At 33.2% G+C, this 17,235-nt stretch overlaps 2 protein-coding genes across 2 annotated transcripts; one reads left to right on the top strand and one right to left on the bottom strand.

Annotated features, from left to right (window-relative positions):
- Positions 1–365: 365 nt before the first annotated feature.
- Positions 366–6,462, bottom strand: LOC110615307 (putative ribosomal large subunit pseudouridine synthase SVR1, chloroplastic). Its single transcript, XM_021757117.2, has 10 exons — positions 5,898–6,462; positions 5,722–5,801; positions 5,498–5,598; positions 5,305–5,377; positions 5,032–5,125; positions 4,886–4,934; positions 4,524–4,674; positions 2,280–2,336; positions 1,751–1,806; positions 366–855 (listed from the first exon to the last, which is right to left on the bottom strand). Exons 1-10 carry the CDS (start codon positions 6,454–6,456, stop codon positions 795–797), a joined length of 1,281 nt encoding a protein of 426 aa, XP_021612809.2. The 5' UTR covers positions 6,457–6,462; the 3' UTR covers positions 366–794.
- A 3,162-nt stretch (positions 6,463–9,624) lies between these two features.
- LOC110615306 (probable alkaline/neutral invertase B) lies at positions 9,625–14,185 on the top strand. Its single transcript, XM_021757114.2, has 5 exons — positions 9,625–9,919; positions 10,209–10,685; positions 11,345–11,776; positions 12,678–13,236; positions 13,741–14,185. The coding sequence occupies exons 2-5, from the start codon at positions 10,248–10,250 to the stop codon at positions 14,034–14,036; spliced, it is 1,725 nt and encodes a 574-aa protein (XP_021612806.1). The 5' UTR covers positions 9,625–9,919; positions 10,209–10,247; the 3' UTR covers positions 14,037–14,185.
- Positions 14,186–17,235: the final 3,050 nt, after the last annotated feature.

Raw genomic sequence — 17,235 nt, 5'->3', positions numbered from 1 at the left:
CACCATTTTCTTAAAAGATGATTGGCCGTGCATCAGAATAATTGTAACAGAAAATCCGAATACTAAAAACAGAGAGTTCATATATTGAAGCATGTGAATCGAGTCCCACACTCACACACTCACAACAGCAATTGTAGGCACATGCAAGTCTAGGAGAGGCGAGATCTTGTCTACTCCAACTTCATCCTCTTCAGGACTTCCAACTGAAAGAAAAAACAGTCGATCTCAGATCTGCAAGGACAATCTCCTGTCTTTTTCCTAAAGTAAAAATACTGAACGTGTATCTAAGACAACTAGTTCTCATTAAGCAAAGAACAACTTGCGGATCTATGGCCCAAAAATGTAAATTCACGACAACACATAGGTGGCCATTGATTTTCCTTTTGCATTATCTTAATGACAAGTATAGTAAACACACATATGAATTCAAGCCAACTTTGATCGCTAGTAGGTTCGCCTCTACTTTTGTATCTACATTTCCATTGTACATATAAATACTCAAATAAAATTCCAATTTGACAAATGGATTTACATCATCTTATTAGAGCCAAAGCTTCTCAACCTCTGGTTGACGTAACTCGCCTGCTATGGAAGTGATATTCCTCAACCCTATAACTGGAAAGCAGCTCAGTTCATAAGTCCATGGTTTGAACCTGCAATACAACAGAGGCCATGCAACAATTCTGCACCACAAAGCATGCATGTTCTTCGCGAGACCTGGAGGTTGTGTTTCATCTCATTGATCTTGCTGTCAGGGACTGCCTCTTTTCTAAGAAATTAGGCAGCAGCTACTTTCAACCCTTCCAACCCATTGCCTTCAGATCATTTTGTTTTAGTTCAACATGCTTCCCAATCCTGATATTAACATAAAAATGAGCATAGAAGTTTGTATTTCAGCAACCGGGAATGAGTTTACTTGTAAAAGATATAGCTGAATGCATTTTCACATCCCTATACAAGTTTGGAGAGCATCATAAACTAAAACAATCATGTTTGCTGGTTAATGATACAGCTGTAGGGACCTAAGTTTAGACATCAATGCCTGGGAGACTGTTAGACACCTTCATTGGGGAGGAGAGTGAAAATGGGTGTCAGGTGTAACGATCAGGCCCAACCTTTATGAGGAATTATCTGCTTTGACCCATTGGAAATCATGGTTTTGCCCCTTAAAAAGGCACCTTATAAGGTTAGTTTCTACCTTCCATGTACAGCCCAGAAATCCATTATACCTCATAATGGGCTCCCCTGCCTAATATTTAATGCCTTCATGATAGGCTCCCCAATGTCCCTGTATGCACATGGAAGTATCCACAGGGAACCTTTGCCACCAACTATATTAATCTGGCTCAATCCATATGAGAAATGTCGTTTCCCATTGGAAATCATGGCCTTTCCCATTGGCAAGACCCTCCTGACACCAAGCAAGGGTCCAGACACAACACTTTCACAAATCTTATTAACTCAAATGTCGAGCCACAAAAACAACATCTATAAAGTAAGGTAAGGCTACATAAATCAACCATCTCTACAGCCCACAAGCATAAGATTCTTCATGCATTGAGTCAACTTTTGTTTCTGTTCATAATTTTTCCTCTAAGACAGATAAATGTCAACCATGTTGTATGTCAAGAAAGGACTCTCCATTTCCCACCCTTCTGTTTATTATTATATATTTAATCTAGAATAGTCTTTTGTTGCAAGTGATAAAAGAAAACAACTGGTCTCCAGAACAGGATATCAGATGAGTTACCCAAGATCTGATGGAAGTCTATAACCACCAACTCGTACACGCTTTAATGAATAAACCTGAAAAGATAACAAATAGTTCATGTAAAAATAAATGAGCACCAGTTCTGAAGGAAGGGTACCTTAACATACAGCAAGCCAAGTTACCACTGAAATATGGCAAATGGCCATGTTTTATCAGTGCTCTAACTTCAGCAGTATCTACTAAAAGCTTGACTACTCAGTCCTTAAAATTATACCAGAAAAGTACCACCAATATCACCACGTACACTATGCATAAAACTGGATGCGTTTTTTTTTTTTTTTTTCAAGGAAAAGGAAATGGTGGTTTAGAACAAATGTTTCGCTTGAAGAATTGAAGAGTTTATCTCAAATAATGCTTAAACAATAAAGGAAATTATGAAATCATATGCCCAGCCCCTAATCTTCTCCAAAGATATGATCAGATGAGAATACAAATATAATATTGACAAATAAGTGCAGAATAATTTTCCGAAATCTGATAGTGGTCTTAAGGGTAAAGTAAAACTGACTTCCAATCCAGCATTCTTCACAAGTTCTCGAACTTCGTGATTTCTCCCTTCATGAACCTGCACAATTGGTTATAACAAATAAATGCGCCCAAGTCACTTCTGTATCTTAATCAAGTTAGAAAGAGAAAAGAACTTGACTGAATAAAGATTCAAGCACTGGAGTTAATACTTTTACCTTGGGTGGGTGGCATAAAATTACAACTACAAATACAATGAATAAAAATATTCTTTCCTTTAAATCTTTTATATTAAGTGGTCAAGGAAAAAAAATTAAAATGCATATGGAGTAATTTATCTTGTCAAGCAATAAAAAGATATTTTAGGTAAAATTTTTAATTGTTATTAATATTTAACGTTAGTTCTTTATTTTTAATTTTTGAAAGCAACAGAGTTTTTACCTTAATATATAACAGAACATTTGAAGGGCTACCTCAAATCCAAAAACTATTAAATCATAAGTAAAATAATAAAAATTGAAGATTTTGGGAGAATCTATGCATGTATTTTGTATTTCTGACTTCATTTTTATAAATACTTTACATGCCAATTTATACACACAAAATTCCTAAACAAAAGAAACAAATAATCATAAATAATCTCTCACAATTAAGGACCCATAATTTTTACCTAGAATCAGCATATAATCAAGCCAATCAAGCTAATATGTCAACAGTCCCCCTTCAAGTTGGTGCATAGATGTTTGTTAGAGAAAGAGAAGAGAAATAGAACAGTGGACAGAGAGGAAGGAAGAAGAAACAGAAAGTGTTTGGATAGAGAAAAGAAGAGAGATATGAGAGGGAATAAGCTGATTTTGTATTAGAATTCTGAATGCCTCCTTGTATGTATTACACTGAGATTATATTAGCTCCGTAACTAACTGGACAGTTGTACCCTCCTAGCTATAACAAACTCTAGCTATAACAACCCATACAGCTATAGTATTTCCCTCTATAATTCTCTATACAATTTATTCCCTCTTATTTATGTATTTCTTCCTATAATATGTTACAATTCCCCCTGGTGAAGAACTTTCTTGACCCCAAGAAAGCAAATGATCAGGAAACTGAGCAGCAATGAATGATTTATCTTCCCAAATGGCATCTTCATGAGGAAGATTGAACCACTTAATTAATCCTTGTTCAACATATTCTCCTCCTCTGATAATTCTTCTGGTCTGCAATACCTTCTCTGGAGCCGCTATGAAACTATCATGTTGAAGCTGTGGTAGGTCTGTACAAATACTAACAGAATCCCCAATCTCTTTCTTGAGTAAAGATGCATGAAACACAGGATGAATTACAGATTCAGGTGGTAATTCCAGATCATAAGCTACCCTTTCCACTCTTTCAATAATCTTGTAGGGCCCATAAAGCTTAGCAGATAGCTTAAGTACTGCCTGAGTGCTAGTGATGTCTATTTGTAAGGTTGAAGCTTTAGATGCACCAAATCTCACACAACAAATTCTCTCTCAGACCTCTGCTTATCTGCTTGTTACTTCATTCTATTTTGAGCTACTTCTAAATTCTCCTTCAACAATTGCACCAGTCCTTGTTTGTCTTGAAGAAAGTTATCCACAGCCTTCACAACTATTCCAGCTGGTAACTCCATAAGAAAACTTGGAGGATGAACAAAGCTTGGAAGGGAGACATTTTAAGAGCACTATGAGGAGTTGAATTATACCACCATTTAGCCATAGGAAGCCATTGAACCCAAGTAGTGGGTTTCAAATGAACCATGCACCTCAAGTAGTTTTCTAAGCACCGATTAACTTTTCAGTTTGCCCATCAGATTAAGAGTGATAGGCTGAACTGAAGGCTAATTTGACCCCCCAAACATTTAAACAGCTCTTGCCAAAACATACTGGTAAATACCTTATCAAATTCAAGGACAATATTTCATTTCAAAAGTGTTTTGTCCAAGTTAAATTTTCTACCATGTGTAACAGCCATGTGACTTCATGTTATGTCACAGTCCAAAAGAGCGCTTCATGGTTAGCTCAATCTCATCAAGCCCAAGGGCAACTCCATTGCCATAAAACGATGAATTCTGTAGGGATTCAAGTGTATCTAAACTGTACTTTTTTAAAAAAGATAAAGTCTTCAAAACAAATATTCGTTGTGATGGAATAACTAGCTAGTTCTAAGTCAAGGCAATTCCACCAAGAGAAGTTACAGAAGGATTAAGCAATAATGAAGTACCATTAAAAGGGAAAAACAATAGAGGACTGAAATAGAATGCACATACCACTATACGGAGGCGGGGTCTTGATATATCTGGCTGCCGTGGTAGCAGCTCCACAGAATCTGGAGTGCAATGGACACCATCAATGATAGTTCCTTCACTGATGACTATTAAATGCCGCTTGCTCACTACACCTTCTACGGTTGCAATGTATCTACACTTACACAACATCATATAATTTCCTTCAATTGATGAAAACCTCCAACTTCTAAAGCCTAAGTAAAATCCAACAGATCACAAAGAAGAACTCCCTGTTCCCTAAGCTTTAAGGACCAACAATTATTAATTACACATCTTTTCTACGCAACAATTAAGCCTACTGTCCATTAGTTGCTAAGGAAGACAAGAAAGCACATGAATCTTACTCCTTTGATAACTTGAACGAAGGATGTGCAAGTGCTTGAGCAAAATCCCCTGCAAACAAAAGCATTTGAAAGCTATGGATTAGTCTATTTAATTTCCAAACAACTAATTTTTACATGTGAAGCTGCACATATAGCAATACACGAACCATCATTGGTCACGATAATCAATCCACTAGTGGCAACATCAAGGCGGCCAACTGTAAATAATCGAGGTTTAGGCAGCCCTTGATTTCTCTTCTCCTGGAAACACAAACCATGTGTCACCAATTTGCGGTGTTAAACAAGCAGATAAAAAATAAAGTATGAATATTTAAATGCTTTCTCACACTTGCTCAAATGCAATAATCTCATCTCTTTTTTTTTTCTAAATAATTTCTGACTTCTGCAATCTGTAAAAAGAAATGGCAATCTGCACCTACCCAACTCTTCAAATAATCATCAAATAGGCTCATCACAGACTTAGATTCTTTATCCCCGGATGAACAAATGTACCTATATTAACCAAGTTACACTAATTCTGAACAAATAAAAATATCCAGCAAAAGAAATAGAAAGAAAAAAAAACAATAGACTTGTGCAGAGAAAATTATAAAAATAAAAACACAAACAAACCCTTTGGGCTTGTTAAGGGCAAGATACAGCTTTGGGGGCAGTTTCTTAGGAAGGCGATTTCCATTGACATAGATGACATCCCTTGCAGGATCAACTCGAGTCTGGAAACAGTAATAAAAGCTATAATCGTAACGCAATAAACTTTTTACATTATTTTCGGGAAAAAAAAAAAAGAAGAGGAAAACCAAATGAAGCATTGATTGAAGAATTATAAAGTAGCTCACCTGAGGAATGTTGCACACGGAACCATTGACAGTCACCTTGCCTTCAAAAATTAGCTCTTCACTGTTCCTTCTTGATGCCACTGATTACATTACATGTAAAACACAATCAATCTCACTTATTCACTACAATTTCATCAACTAAAACCAAGAGTATGTATAAAATCGTAGTAGATTACCTCCAGCAGCAGCGAGAACCTTACTGAGACGCTGCGGAGGCTGTCTGAAATTCTCATTGTAAAACCTCCGCGCAGCCTTGGACAGATTCCGTTCTCCTGCTGGGTTGGCCAGCACGCTGCTCTCCTTCATCAGCTTCTCCTTGCTTTGTTTCTTCTTCTTCTTCTTGGCATTCTGCGTATTAGCATCGGCGAGAGCATGGATGAGACGCGCAGGTGGATGAGACTGAAGTTTGAGATTGCCATCCTCACCACGGACAATCCAGGGAATGAAAAGCTGACCAGTGCCAGAAAAAGAGTCGGCTACAACGCCATCGTCATCGTCATCGTCAGCGTGGTGGTTGGGGAAGTCCAATTGGAATGGAGGATTTGGTTTGGGTTTTGAAGGGGCGAAGGAGATGTTGAATCGAAGAGAAGAAGAGCAAGAGATTCGAGGGAGTGTACGGAGAGGTCTAAGAAGAGAGAGAGATGGTTTGGAGAAGATGAGGTGATGAACGTGGATAGACGAGAGTGCAGCAACTGACGCCATCTTTACACGCCCTTTCACTTCTGCGATTAGCATTTGCAATAGCCATGTTTGGAGGAGATTGGCCACTTTTGGGCTTGGGCTAACTACCAGGCTTTCCCACCGGCCGGGGTGGGCCATCCAATCCGTGAAAATAGATTATCCAGTGTCAATTTTGCTAAATAAATATTACTCCCCTGTCCTAAAAATATGGACCAATTTTTTCATATATATTACACAAATATTATTAATATATTTAAAAAACAATAAATTTTATATTTTCTTTTTTAATATACCTTATATTCATATTTTTTATTACTAATTTATTTTTAAAATTAATGAACTTTATTTTCAATGAATATTAAATAAGAATATATTTAAAAATTAATCAATAAATTACTATTTCAAAAAAAAAGGTAATCTATAATTGACAAAGAATGAAATTAAAAAAAGTGTATATTTATAGGAGGGAGTATAAAATAATTACAATAATTTTATATATAAATGAATATTAAAATAATTTAAACTTTTTCATTCAAATTTTTTAATATTAATTTTTATATTAAAATAATTTTTTAAATACAATTTTCAAATAACAAATTTATTTTATAATATTATTAAGATATTATGCTGAATAAATTGATAAGGTTTCATATATTTTTTGCAAGATAAAATATAATAAAATGATAAGATAATATATTAATTTAAATTAAAATGTTAATAAAATAAACTATAGTTCTATTAATTGCTCAAGTTATAAGAGTTTCAACTAGTTTTTGTAATTGTCATAGTTAATAATTAATAATTATTTTATATTAATATATTTAAATTAATAAATATTTTATATATTTTAAATAGAATAAATTAATAAATATGGACTAAGTTATATATTATATAAAAAAATATTTAATTTAAATTTTTAAAATTCAAGATTTTAAGCTTGGACTCGGTATAACGGTGTAATGAATTGAATTTATAAAAAAAAAAAAAAATTAAGGGTTTCATTCAGCCTAGTTTAACACATTCTGGTGCAACTTCTATAGCAAAATCTATGGGGTGAGTTTGACACATTAATATTCTCTTTCTAAGTATGATTAGATAGACTGAGCAACACTTTCTAATCAATTTCGTAGTTGTAGTGGCAAATATGTAAATAATAATTCGCGATTATTAAATTATTTAAATTCGAACTCAATTTATAATAACAATATCTGAATCAATCCAAAATCCGATTAAAAGTCAATATAAACTATCTAAACTTGATTATTATTACCTAAATAAAATTTAAATATATTTAGTCATATATATTTTAATTAATAATTTATATAAAAAAAATTCTTTAATAATTTTCATTTCAAAATTTTAATATTTCTTAAAAAATTTAAATTTTTAAATAAAAAAATATAAAAAAATTTATGAATATTATTATAAAATATATATTTTTATATTAAATTAATTATTTATATAAATACATTCTGCAATGAATATTTTATAAATAAAATTTAAATTCAATTAAAATTTATTAAAATTATTATTTTTAAATTTAAATTTATTTTAAATTCAATTATAACTAACTAAATTACTTAAAAATATTCAATTTGTTGTTTTTAATTAAACGGTTGACCTTTGTCCTTATATGTAAGAATATTTAATTTAAATTTAATAATGTCACTATTTTTTAGAATGTGACAAGCCCTTTGTCACATGGAAAATAAATTAGAGAAAAAAATTCTCTCTAACTAGGAGAGTGAAAGTTTTATTGACTAATTATCAGCGAGATACCAAATTGAGGGTGACTTTGGAAAGGGACATGAGCCTGACAACTGCAAAAACAGATGTTTCATGGCAAGATGTCTTTACACTTCCATTATTGAACGAGTGACCCTCAATTCCCAAGCCACATTCAAGTTAGGCCAAAATTGTGTTTTTTAACTATTCTAGTTTTTTTTTTTTTCTTCATAATCTAATATGCCTCTCATGTTTTCCTATTATCTTCCTACATTCTATAAATCTCTTAGGTTAGATTCTCTTATTCTAATTAAAGAATCTATGGTTATTAATATTTTTAAATTCAAAAAATAAAATTTATAGTAATTGCGTGAGTTTAGATTGATAGGAAGATGTTGATCGCTTTTTATCTCTTTTCTTTTTGTTTGCTAATGACATCTGACCGTTTTTCTACCACAATATTACATGTCTCTGTGTCACTCAGGTTATACGTACGAATGTGTCAAAACTCCTATAATAGTGAGCATTTGGTCGATTCGGTTTAAAATCGAATCGAACCGAATAAATCGAAAATCGAAATTTTAGTATTTATAAAAACCGAACCGAATTGATTTTAGTCAGAAATTGAACCGAACCGAACCGGTCTGATTCGATTCGATTCGATTTGATTAGTTTCGATTTTTAATAATTTTTTTATTTTTTACACTTTATTTTTAATATTTTAAAATTTAATTAAAATATTTTAATCTTAATATAATTTAATTTCTTTATATTATGAAAATAATATATTATTATCACTAATCGGTTCGGTTTGATTTTTTTGAATTTTTTTCTGATCAAAATCGAACCGAATCAAAATAATTGAAATTTTTAAAATTAAAAATCAAACTGAACCGAATTGAAATTAATTCGATTCGATTAATTTTTTCGATTTGAACCGAATACTACTCAGTCCTAACCTCCTCTTCACGCTAAGTGGCCATTAGGACTGCAAAGTTATTAAACCTGCTCCGGACTTCCTTCAAAAGGGTCTACTGGTGAGGCCTGATCCCATAACTGGACTGAGACGCATTATCTGGACTGATTCACTATAAGAAAGGCTTGGTGAACTTTTAGATTCGCTTTCTTCATCAAAGCCTGAACTTTCCCTAAATGTAGAATAGCCGATATAAAAGATCCGGTGATGATCCATCTGGTGATGATCCGTTACTTTACATTGAAATAAATTCTTTTTAATATTGATTTCTATATTTCTATATTCAATTGTTGGACACAAATGTTACTATAACAAATCATTTGCTAATCTCTAATCTACCAACTGTATAATTATTATTATATAATAAAAAAAAATGTCTCTAACATTGTGTGTCACACGTGAGTCTTCTTTTTTTAACTGGACACACGTGAGTCTTCACCAACTGAAAGCATGCTTCTTGCGCTCTTACACTTTATAAAATCATCACTCTTAAAATCATCCCAAGTAGAGTTATGCAACGTCATCAATCATGGAACTTATAAGTGGCAAACATTCAGGATTCTCCATCTGGACCCACACAACTCTGAGCCGCGGTCCACACACTCACAGGTGACACACGGACCCCATTTTCCGGTCACCTTTACTCGTTGGTCCGGAGAATCATCTGGGTCCTCTTCACTTGGTTCCATCAACAAGGATTTTATAAGGTTTTACTTAACGATTTGACACTCTCATTATTGTTGTCAGCTTCAGCTCTTCCCTCTCCTACCCTTTGTTTGGACTTTGGATTCGGATCCTACCAAACGCTAACGATTGGTATGGTATAAAAGTCTCCATTTATCTAATGATTTTCTCGTTTGATGTGTTTATTTGGATCTTATAATGTGTTCTTGATTTGTTTTGTTCTGTTGCATTCAAATGTGCGTAAAGAAGTGAAATTTGAGCAAAATTCTTGTTGGGTTTAAGGTTTGACGATATGGGAATGAAATTCCAGGTCCCCCTGATTCCTTGACAAGAAAACTGTAAACTAAATGGGATCCCTGAGCCTTGTTTGTTTTTTTGCTTTTTTCAGATGAATGTCTGAATCTTGTTAATTCAATTTCAGGTTATCGAGGAGTAAAAGTTACAGTTGAGAAGCTTGGAGATGTCTGGACTCACGGTGGATTTGTCTCGTAATGAGAACTTAAGGAATGTTGATAGCCATTGTACTGTGGCTGGAGCTGGAATGGAAGAATTGGATTTCTCCAAGTTATTGGAGAGAGAGAGACCAAGGCCTTTGAATATGGACAGGCAGAGATCATATGATGAAAGGTCTATTTATGAACTGTCAATTAGGGTGTCTCCTCGCCTCACGTCTAGAGCTGAAAACACTTCTCGACTTATTGACCATTTGGATTCTTTATACTCGCCTGGTAGGAGGTCAGGCTTTAATACCCCAAGGTCAAATTCTGAATTTGGGACGCATCCGATTGTGGCAGAAGCTTGGGAAGCTTTAAGGCGCTCACTGATTTATTTTCGCGGCCAACCAGTTGGGACCATTGCTGCATTGGATAATTCTGAAGAAAAGATTAACTATGATCAGGTTAGAATTGTGAAATTTTCGTTTCCCCATTTTTCACTTGATGCGTTGTGCTATTGAATTGCAGGTGCAGGAAGCGGCCATTTGTTAAGTGTGTACCAGGATAATAATAGGATAGCCTGGGGGAAACTAGTTTATTTGGGAAATATACTTCATTTTTTTGTTACTTCTGTTTCAGTCATTTACTTTCCTCTTTCTTAAGGAGATATATATATATATATATAAGGAAAGGAAATGATTGAAAAAAAAAGAAAAAGAAAAAAAAATTAAGGTTAGCATATCGGAACCATAAAATATTTTCTGTACATTTTGTGCCATAATACTATGCGGGTCCTGCTTCATGGATTTTCAGCTATTTTAACTTTTTTTAGGAAAATTTGTTAAACTCTTTGAATTTGTACCATTTTATAGGGGAATGAGTAGAATGGGCACAAGTGGGACAAAGGCTCTTCATAAGTATTTTAGACATATTTACTGTCGTGCTGCCTCCTAGTTAATGTGTTATAATGCAGCCACTTTATGTTTTAGATAGTGAACCTTCTATCCAATTTCCTTTGTCTGTCTCTGACATTGTAACATTAGAATGATTACGTCTATATGCATATATAGTGTTTATCCGTGAGTGGCTTTACAGAGTTGTGTTGGTTTTTTGTTTTGCATAGGTGTTTGTGAGAGACTTTATCCCAAGCGCATTAGCTTTTTTGATGAATGGAGAACCTGAAATAGTAAAAAATTTCATTTTGAAGACTCTTCGCCTTCAGTCATGGGAGAAAAAGATTGACAGGTTCCAACTTGGAGAAGGAGTAATGCCTGCTAGTTTTAAAGTTCTCCACGATCCAGTGAGAAATAATGAAACTTTGATAGCAGATTTTGGTGAGAGTGCAATCGGAAGAGTGGCTCCTGTTGACTCTGGATTTTGGTGGATTATATTGCTCCGGGCATACACAAAGTCTACTGGTGATATATCATTGGCTGAAATGCCAGAATGTCAAAAGGGTATGCGCCTAATTTTGAGTTTATGTCTTTCAGAGGGATTTGACACATTCCCAACTCTTCTTTGTGCTGATGGATGCTGCATGATAGATCGTAGAATGGTGAGTTTCTGGACAGTTTTATGTTAATTTTGCATTGCAAAACTTATAGCTTATGAGGTGGTAAAAGGACAAGACAACTGGTTGTCCTTACAGTTATGAGCTTTGTACTAATTCGGGGAAATTTATTGCAAAGGACCATCCTGTAGTCCTTTACTTTTAAAACAATATGTTTGTGAGACGGAAAGTCCAATGGGATAGGCCAACCAAACAATGTTTTTGGGGCATTTCTATCGACCAATCTTGAAGCTTCCTTACTACTGGATTTCATGTGCATTTGTTTTTTTATCAAATACCATCTTTCTACACAAATTCAAACTGATATCTTCACAGCTTGGTCATAATTTTGGCTTGTAGATGCAGGTCATCCGTCTAGATAAGTTATAAGTATGTAATGGCGAACAGTCTCTTGCCTAGCTGGAAATACAATACTGCTATGCACTTGTTCTAACTGAACCTAAGAGCGATAAGGGATATATCTGCTGATAAAGGATTATGATACAACTATTTTAGCCAAGCAGATATGGTTATGGTCTTACTTACTACCACTTTACTTGGACTCACTGTCATAAAACTTCTGCTTCAATGTAATCGATTATCATTTGATCTCTTAGATTACTGATTTCCACTTGACTTGGACTCACTATCTGAGAAAGTTCTTCTCCTATGTAATGGACTATAATTTGATTTTATATGAGATGAATTCGATGACTTTTTGCTGTAATACAATCATGGTTTCATTTGTTACAGGTCTTCCTGGGAGAACTTTCACTTTTTCTTATAAAATAGTTCCGTGAAGAAGTATTTTGAAATATTAGAACTGTAATGTGGATCTGATTGCTAGTTTTGTTCTTCTCTTATCTATTAGTTCATGTATCTTATTCTTTGTTATTGATTTCATCAGGGTGTTTATGGGTATCCAATGGAAATTCAAGCACTTTTTTTCATGGCTTTAAGATGTGCTATGCTTCTACTGAAGCAAGACGAAGAGGGTAAAGAGTTCGTAGAACGAATCGTCAAACGTCTTCATGCCTTAAGCTTTCACATGAGGAGTTACTACTGGATTGACTTGAAGCAGCTCAATGATATATATCGCTATAAAACGGAGGAATACTCTCACACTGCAGTTAACAAATTTAATGTAATACCTGATTCTCTTCCAGAATGGATTTTTGATTTCATGCCGACTCGTGGAGGTTACTTTATAGGGAATGTTAGTCCTGCGAGAATGGATTTCCGTTGGTTTTCCCTAGGTAATTGTGTTGCAATTCTCTCATCTTTGGCAACCCCTGAACAGTCCATGGCAATCATGGAACTTATAGAATCACGGTGGGAGGAGTTGATCGGAGAAATGCCACTAAAGGTATGCTACCCAGCCATAGAGAGCCATGAATGGCGGATTATAACTGGATGTGACCCCAAAAACACTAGATGGAGTTACCACAATGGAGGATCCTGGCCGGGTATGTTTTGGACTTAAATTCTATGAGTAGAAAATTTTGTTTGGGATCTTACTTTACTCTGAACAACTAGCTGGTTTCTTCATTAGAATTGTTGCATATCAGCTTCCAATATTTTAAAAGGTGAATTACTATCAACTCCCTGTGCTTTGTCAAAATTAACTATTCAGTCCCTATTTCTTAATCTTCTAATTAAAATAAAAATTTTCGTGAAATCAACATTTTAGGTTGCCAAAACAAGATTACTAATATTTTGTTTATCTGAAAGGCTAAGGAGCTTGATTTCACAAAATATATAGATGTTTTAATTGGGTAACTAAGAAATGACTAAGTGGTTAATTTTGACAAAACAAAGGGACCTGACCGTACTTAACCTTATTTTAATCTACGACACGCACCAAACTCATTGAACTAATCATGATAATTCCAAATTCCACTTCAATTACCTCTATTCTTGAATATTCCTGCTTTCTTGGAGATGTATTTTGACTACTTCAATGGATGCAGTGCTTTTGTGGCTTCTAACAGCCGCCTGTATCAAGACTGGACGTCCACAAATTGCAAGGCGAGCCATTGAGCTTGCAGAAAGTAGACTTCTGAAAGACAATTGGCCTGAATATTATGATGGGACGCTCGGAAGATACATTGGAAAGCAGGCGAGGAAGTTCCAGACCTGGTCTATTGCAGGTTACTTGGTGGCAAAAATGATGCTGGAAGACCCCTCCCATTTGGGTATGGTGGCACTTGAGGAGGACAAACAAATGAAGCCCCTACTGAAAAGATCAAATTCATGGACATTCTGATGCTATTTGTCTAGGACTTGTACATGAATCTACCTATTGTTGTTTAAATTTTAGTTCCAGTTCCCAAACTTTAGGTGCTGGAAGCTGACCAAATTGTTAATTCCTTTTGCGTATAAATCTGTTCAATGCAAAGAGTAAATTAAATTCTTCCCCTGTCTGCTCTGATAGCTTTATGCATTTCTATAATTATTCTCTCCTTTATGTATTTACCATTTAGCATATGCTTTTTCATTTATTTATGATGGGATAACCATAAAAAAAAAAAAATACAAACTTTATTAGTAAATTTCATTTTGGGCATTTAAATTATTTTCTTCTTTTTTTTTCAACTCCAAACATTTTCATTGTTTATTATTAGTAGTATTTCATTTGATTCTAAGTGGAATTTGAACTTCAGTGAAATTGAGTTCAACCAAATTATAGCAAGTCTTGAGCAATAAAGAGAAGGAATACTAAAGGACACCGGAGAGAAAAGTATCAATTTAAATATATTAGTTTTGAGATCAATAAAAATGATGTAAAATTAAATTTAATATATTTTAATTACAATAACAACAAAATAGATATCTTGTTTTTCTTCAAACTTTTTAACTGAATTTAAAATAATATTTTCTAAATAATATATGAAAACCACAATTGTTTAAAAAACAATCAGTATTAATTTAATAAATGTAATAATCTACTGACTAGTCGCTATCGATGTTTGGAAGGAGATAGAGTAAAGTAAAGTTTTTTAAAATACGATTTTAGAAAGTAAAATTAGGATGCAGAGTAAAGTTTTTCAAAATACGGTTTTAGAATATAAAATTTTTCATAATTTCTAAATTTTAGTAATTTTTTGTTGTTTGTGAAGAAAATAAGGTTTTTAAAGGTATTGAGAGATTTTTAAAAGTAAATCGGTGGGTTGAAATTGAAGGTTTTTTTAGGTTATTTATAACCTCCAAAAACCATACCTTAAAAATTTTCTACCCTCCTCCAAAATATATGTTGAAGGTTTTTGAACCTTTTAAATAGAGTATTAAAGTCGTCGGAACTTATAGCAAGCTTATTATACATTCTATTACATTTAATAAAACCCCAATATGATCTTAAAAACATATATAAAACATCATCTTTATAAATCAAAACTCACTGTGCACATAATATCATAACTACAAACATAAATCTATGTTAGAGCTCTCATCAAATGTTTCGGTATAATTTTCATTACATATTATAATTTAATTCAAACATAATATGAAATTTAAACTTTTATATACTATGATCATTGACAAGGGATTCATAAAAGGATTTTCAAGCGAAACACAATACTAAACCATAATAATATTATATGTTTACAACTAATCTATTACATAAAGAACTACACCCAAAGAAGCCGTTGAACTTCTACGCTAACTCTGATTTGCAAACCTAAAGTTAAGGGAAAGAAATAAGCTACTAAAGGCTAGAGAGTAGAAACATGGTACAAGATAATTTGATAAAATATATACTCGCATGTATGATTCATAACATAAACAAATCACATCAAGATGGACTTGTTACCAGTAATCCTCCAGACGGACACTCCTTAGGACTTTTTCTTAAACGTAACATATCCATAATGTTAGGGGCGTAAAATGGATATCCTGGTCTTTTTTTATATAGTGGAAGGGGTATAGAATAGGTCTCGACTTGGACTTCTATATCCATCATGCATAAACATATCGTATCATAATATTGAGAGCTAGTGGGTCATCCACTATCCATCCACAATAATAGTAATATCTGCAGTGCATCATATTCGTGAATCTACTGCAGAAAAACTTATATATATGGCATTCATATGAGCATGCTTAAAATATTTGATTTGATCAACAAATAGTTTAGTTTAGTTTTACTCACCTCTTGCAGACACAAGCTCTGCTCTGAAATAGTTACCTCACTGCTAATCTCTAAGGTTTTTCAAATTCGATATTATACAGACGGACCTAAATGAGGAACTAAATATAATCTTTTTAACTCTCAAAACTATTCCAAGACACTTCTAAAAGTATACAAGAAAACACGTAGAAAATGGATTAGAGATGGTTGAACAGTGACTTCAGCGGTAGATTTGATCGCCTAAAGTCCCTTTATAAATTCAAAAGTCCATTCTTTTAAGGACAGGTTAGATTGCCAAAGGTGGCAACCTTCCTTGGCAAGTTCGATGTTTAAAATTGGGTTTGGTGTCGAATTTAAATTCTTTTACAAGAAGATCTCAATTCTACACTCTCAACAAGAGTCTCAAAACATTACCAAAACACAACATAACTTCAAAAATCGTAATGTAATAATATCACAGGGTCCTAAACAACTCTATAAACCTATATAATTTATAGGTTTGTTGGATTACATAACAAAGAAAAGTGTCCACAAGGTTTCTAGTCTACATTTAGCCAATTTTATGTCAATTTGCTCTAAAATTAGTTACTTAATCAGTTACATGTCATAGGTGATAGAACAATCCCTAAACATACTAATGATGTCTTGAACATGCCATATTATTTTTAAATTTACAAAGTGAATCCTATTTACTTTACCTCTAATTACATGCTATTTAGGTGTGAAAAGCAATAAACCATCCATAGAAAAAAGGAGAAAAGAAAAGAAATTAGATTAGAATTCACCAACAACTAAAAGAAAAGAGGAACGAAAAAAGATTACAAAATTCATTAAAGCCTACGGCTAAAATTTAATTACATACCGTTAACGACTAAGGAACTTAAAAAGAAATAAAAGGTCTAAACTATTACGAGGGATATTAAGTCAAATATTTTCTATATTATTAGCGCCGAAAAGTATTTATTATATTTTCAATCTCTTTAATTTAATTATTAATTATTATATTTAGTGAGGATATTGAAGAGTGACTATTCATAATATTTCTCTTTACTTACTTAATTAATTAAAATAGTAATGTAAATTGCAAGCCCTAATATGCTTTGAATTAAATTTTATTCAAATAGTAAATACAATATATTTCTATTTCATTCTCTTTTTAGTTATTATTTATTTTTATTCGGAGCGAATCACTTATTGATTATTAAGCTAATTGTTAAAGATTAAATATACTTTTTTATTTAAAAAATTTTAAAAAATATTTTTTATTAAAAATTATTATCAAAATCATGACAATTTACTACAAAATTCTTAGTTCTTTATATCCTACTCATACACATTA

This window comes from Manihot esculenta, chromosome 5 (genome assembly GCF_001659605.2).
Source record: "Manihot esculenta cultivar AM560-2 chromosome 5, M.esculenta_v8, whole genome shotgun sequence".
NCBI lineage: Eukaryota > Viridiplantae > Streptophyta > Magnoliopsida > Malpighiales > Euphorbiaceae > Manihot > Manihot esculenta.
Note: the sequence above shows the minus strand (reverse complement) of the source record. Positions and strands in the feature narration are given on the sequence as shown.

Excerpts from the sequence above, each read along its gene's own strand:
- LOC110615307 (XM_021757117.2), bottom strand. The coding sequence starts at position 6,456 with ATGCTAATCGCAGAAGTGAAAGGGCGTGTAAAGATGGCGTCAGTTGCT. Across the intron at positions 5,802-5,897 it reads GGTTCTCGCTGCTGCTGGAG|TGGCATCAAGAAGGAACAGT; the intron begins GTAATCTACTAC and ends TAATGTAATCAG. Across the intron at positions 4,935-5,031 it reads GATTATCGTGACCAATGATG|GGGATTTTGCTCAAGCACTT; the intron begins GTTCGTGTATTG and ends TTTTGTTTGCAG.
- LOC110615306 (XM_021757114.2), top strand. The coding sequence starts at position 10,248 with ATGTCTGGACTCACGGTGGATTTGTCTCGTAATGAGAACTTAAGGAAT. Across the intron at positions 10,686-11,344 it reads AAAAGATTAACTATGATCAG|GTGTTTGTGAGAGACTTTAT; the intron begins GTTAGAATTGTG and ends TGTTTTGCATAG. Across the intron at positions 13,237-13,740 it reads CAATGGAGGATCCTGGCCGG|TGCTTTTGTGGCTTCTAACA; the intron begins GTATGTTTTGGA and ends CAATGGATGCAG.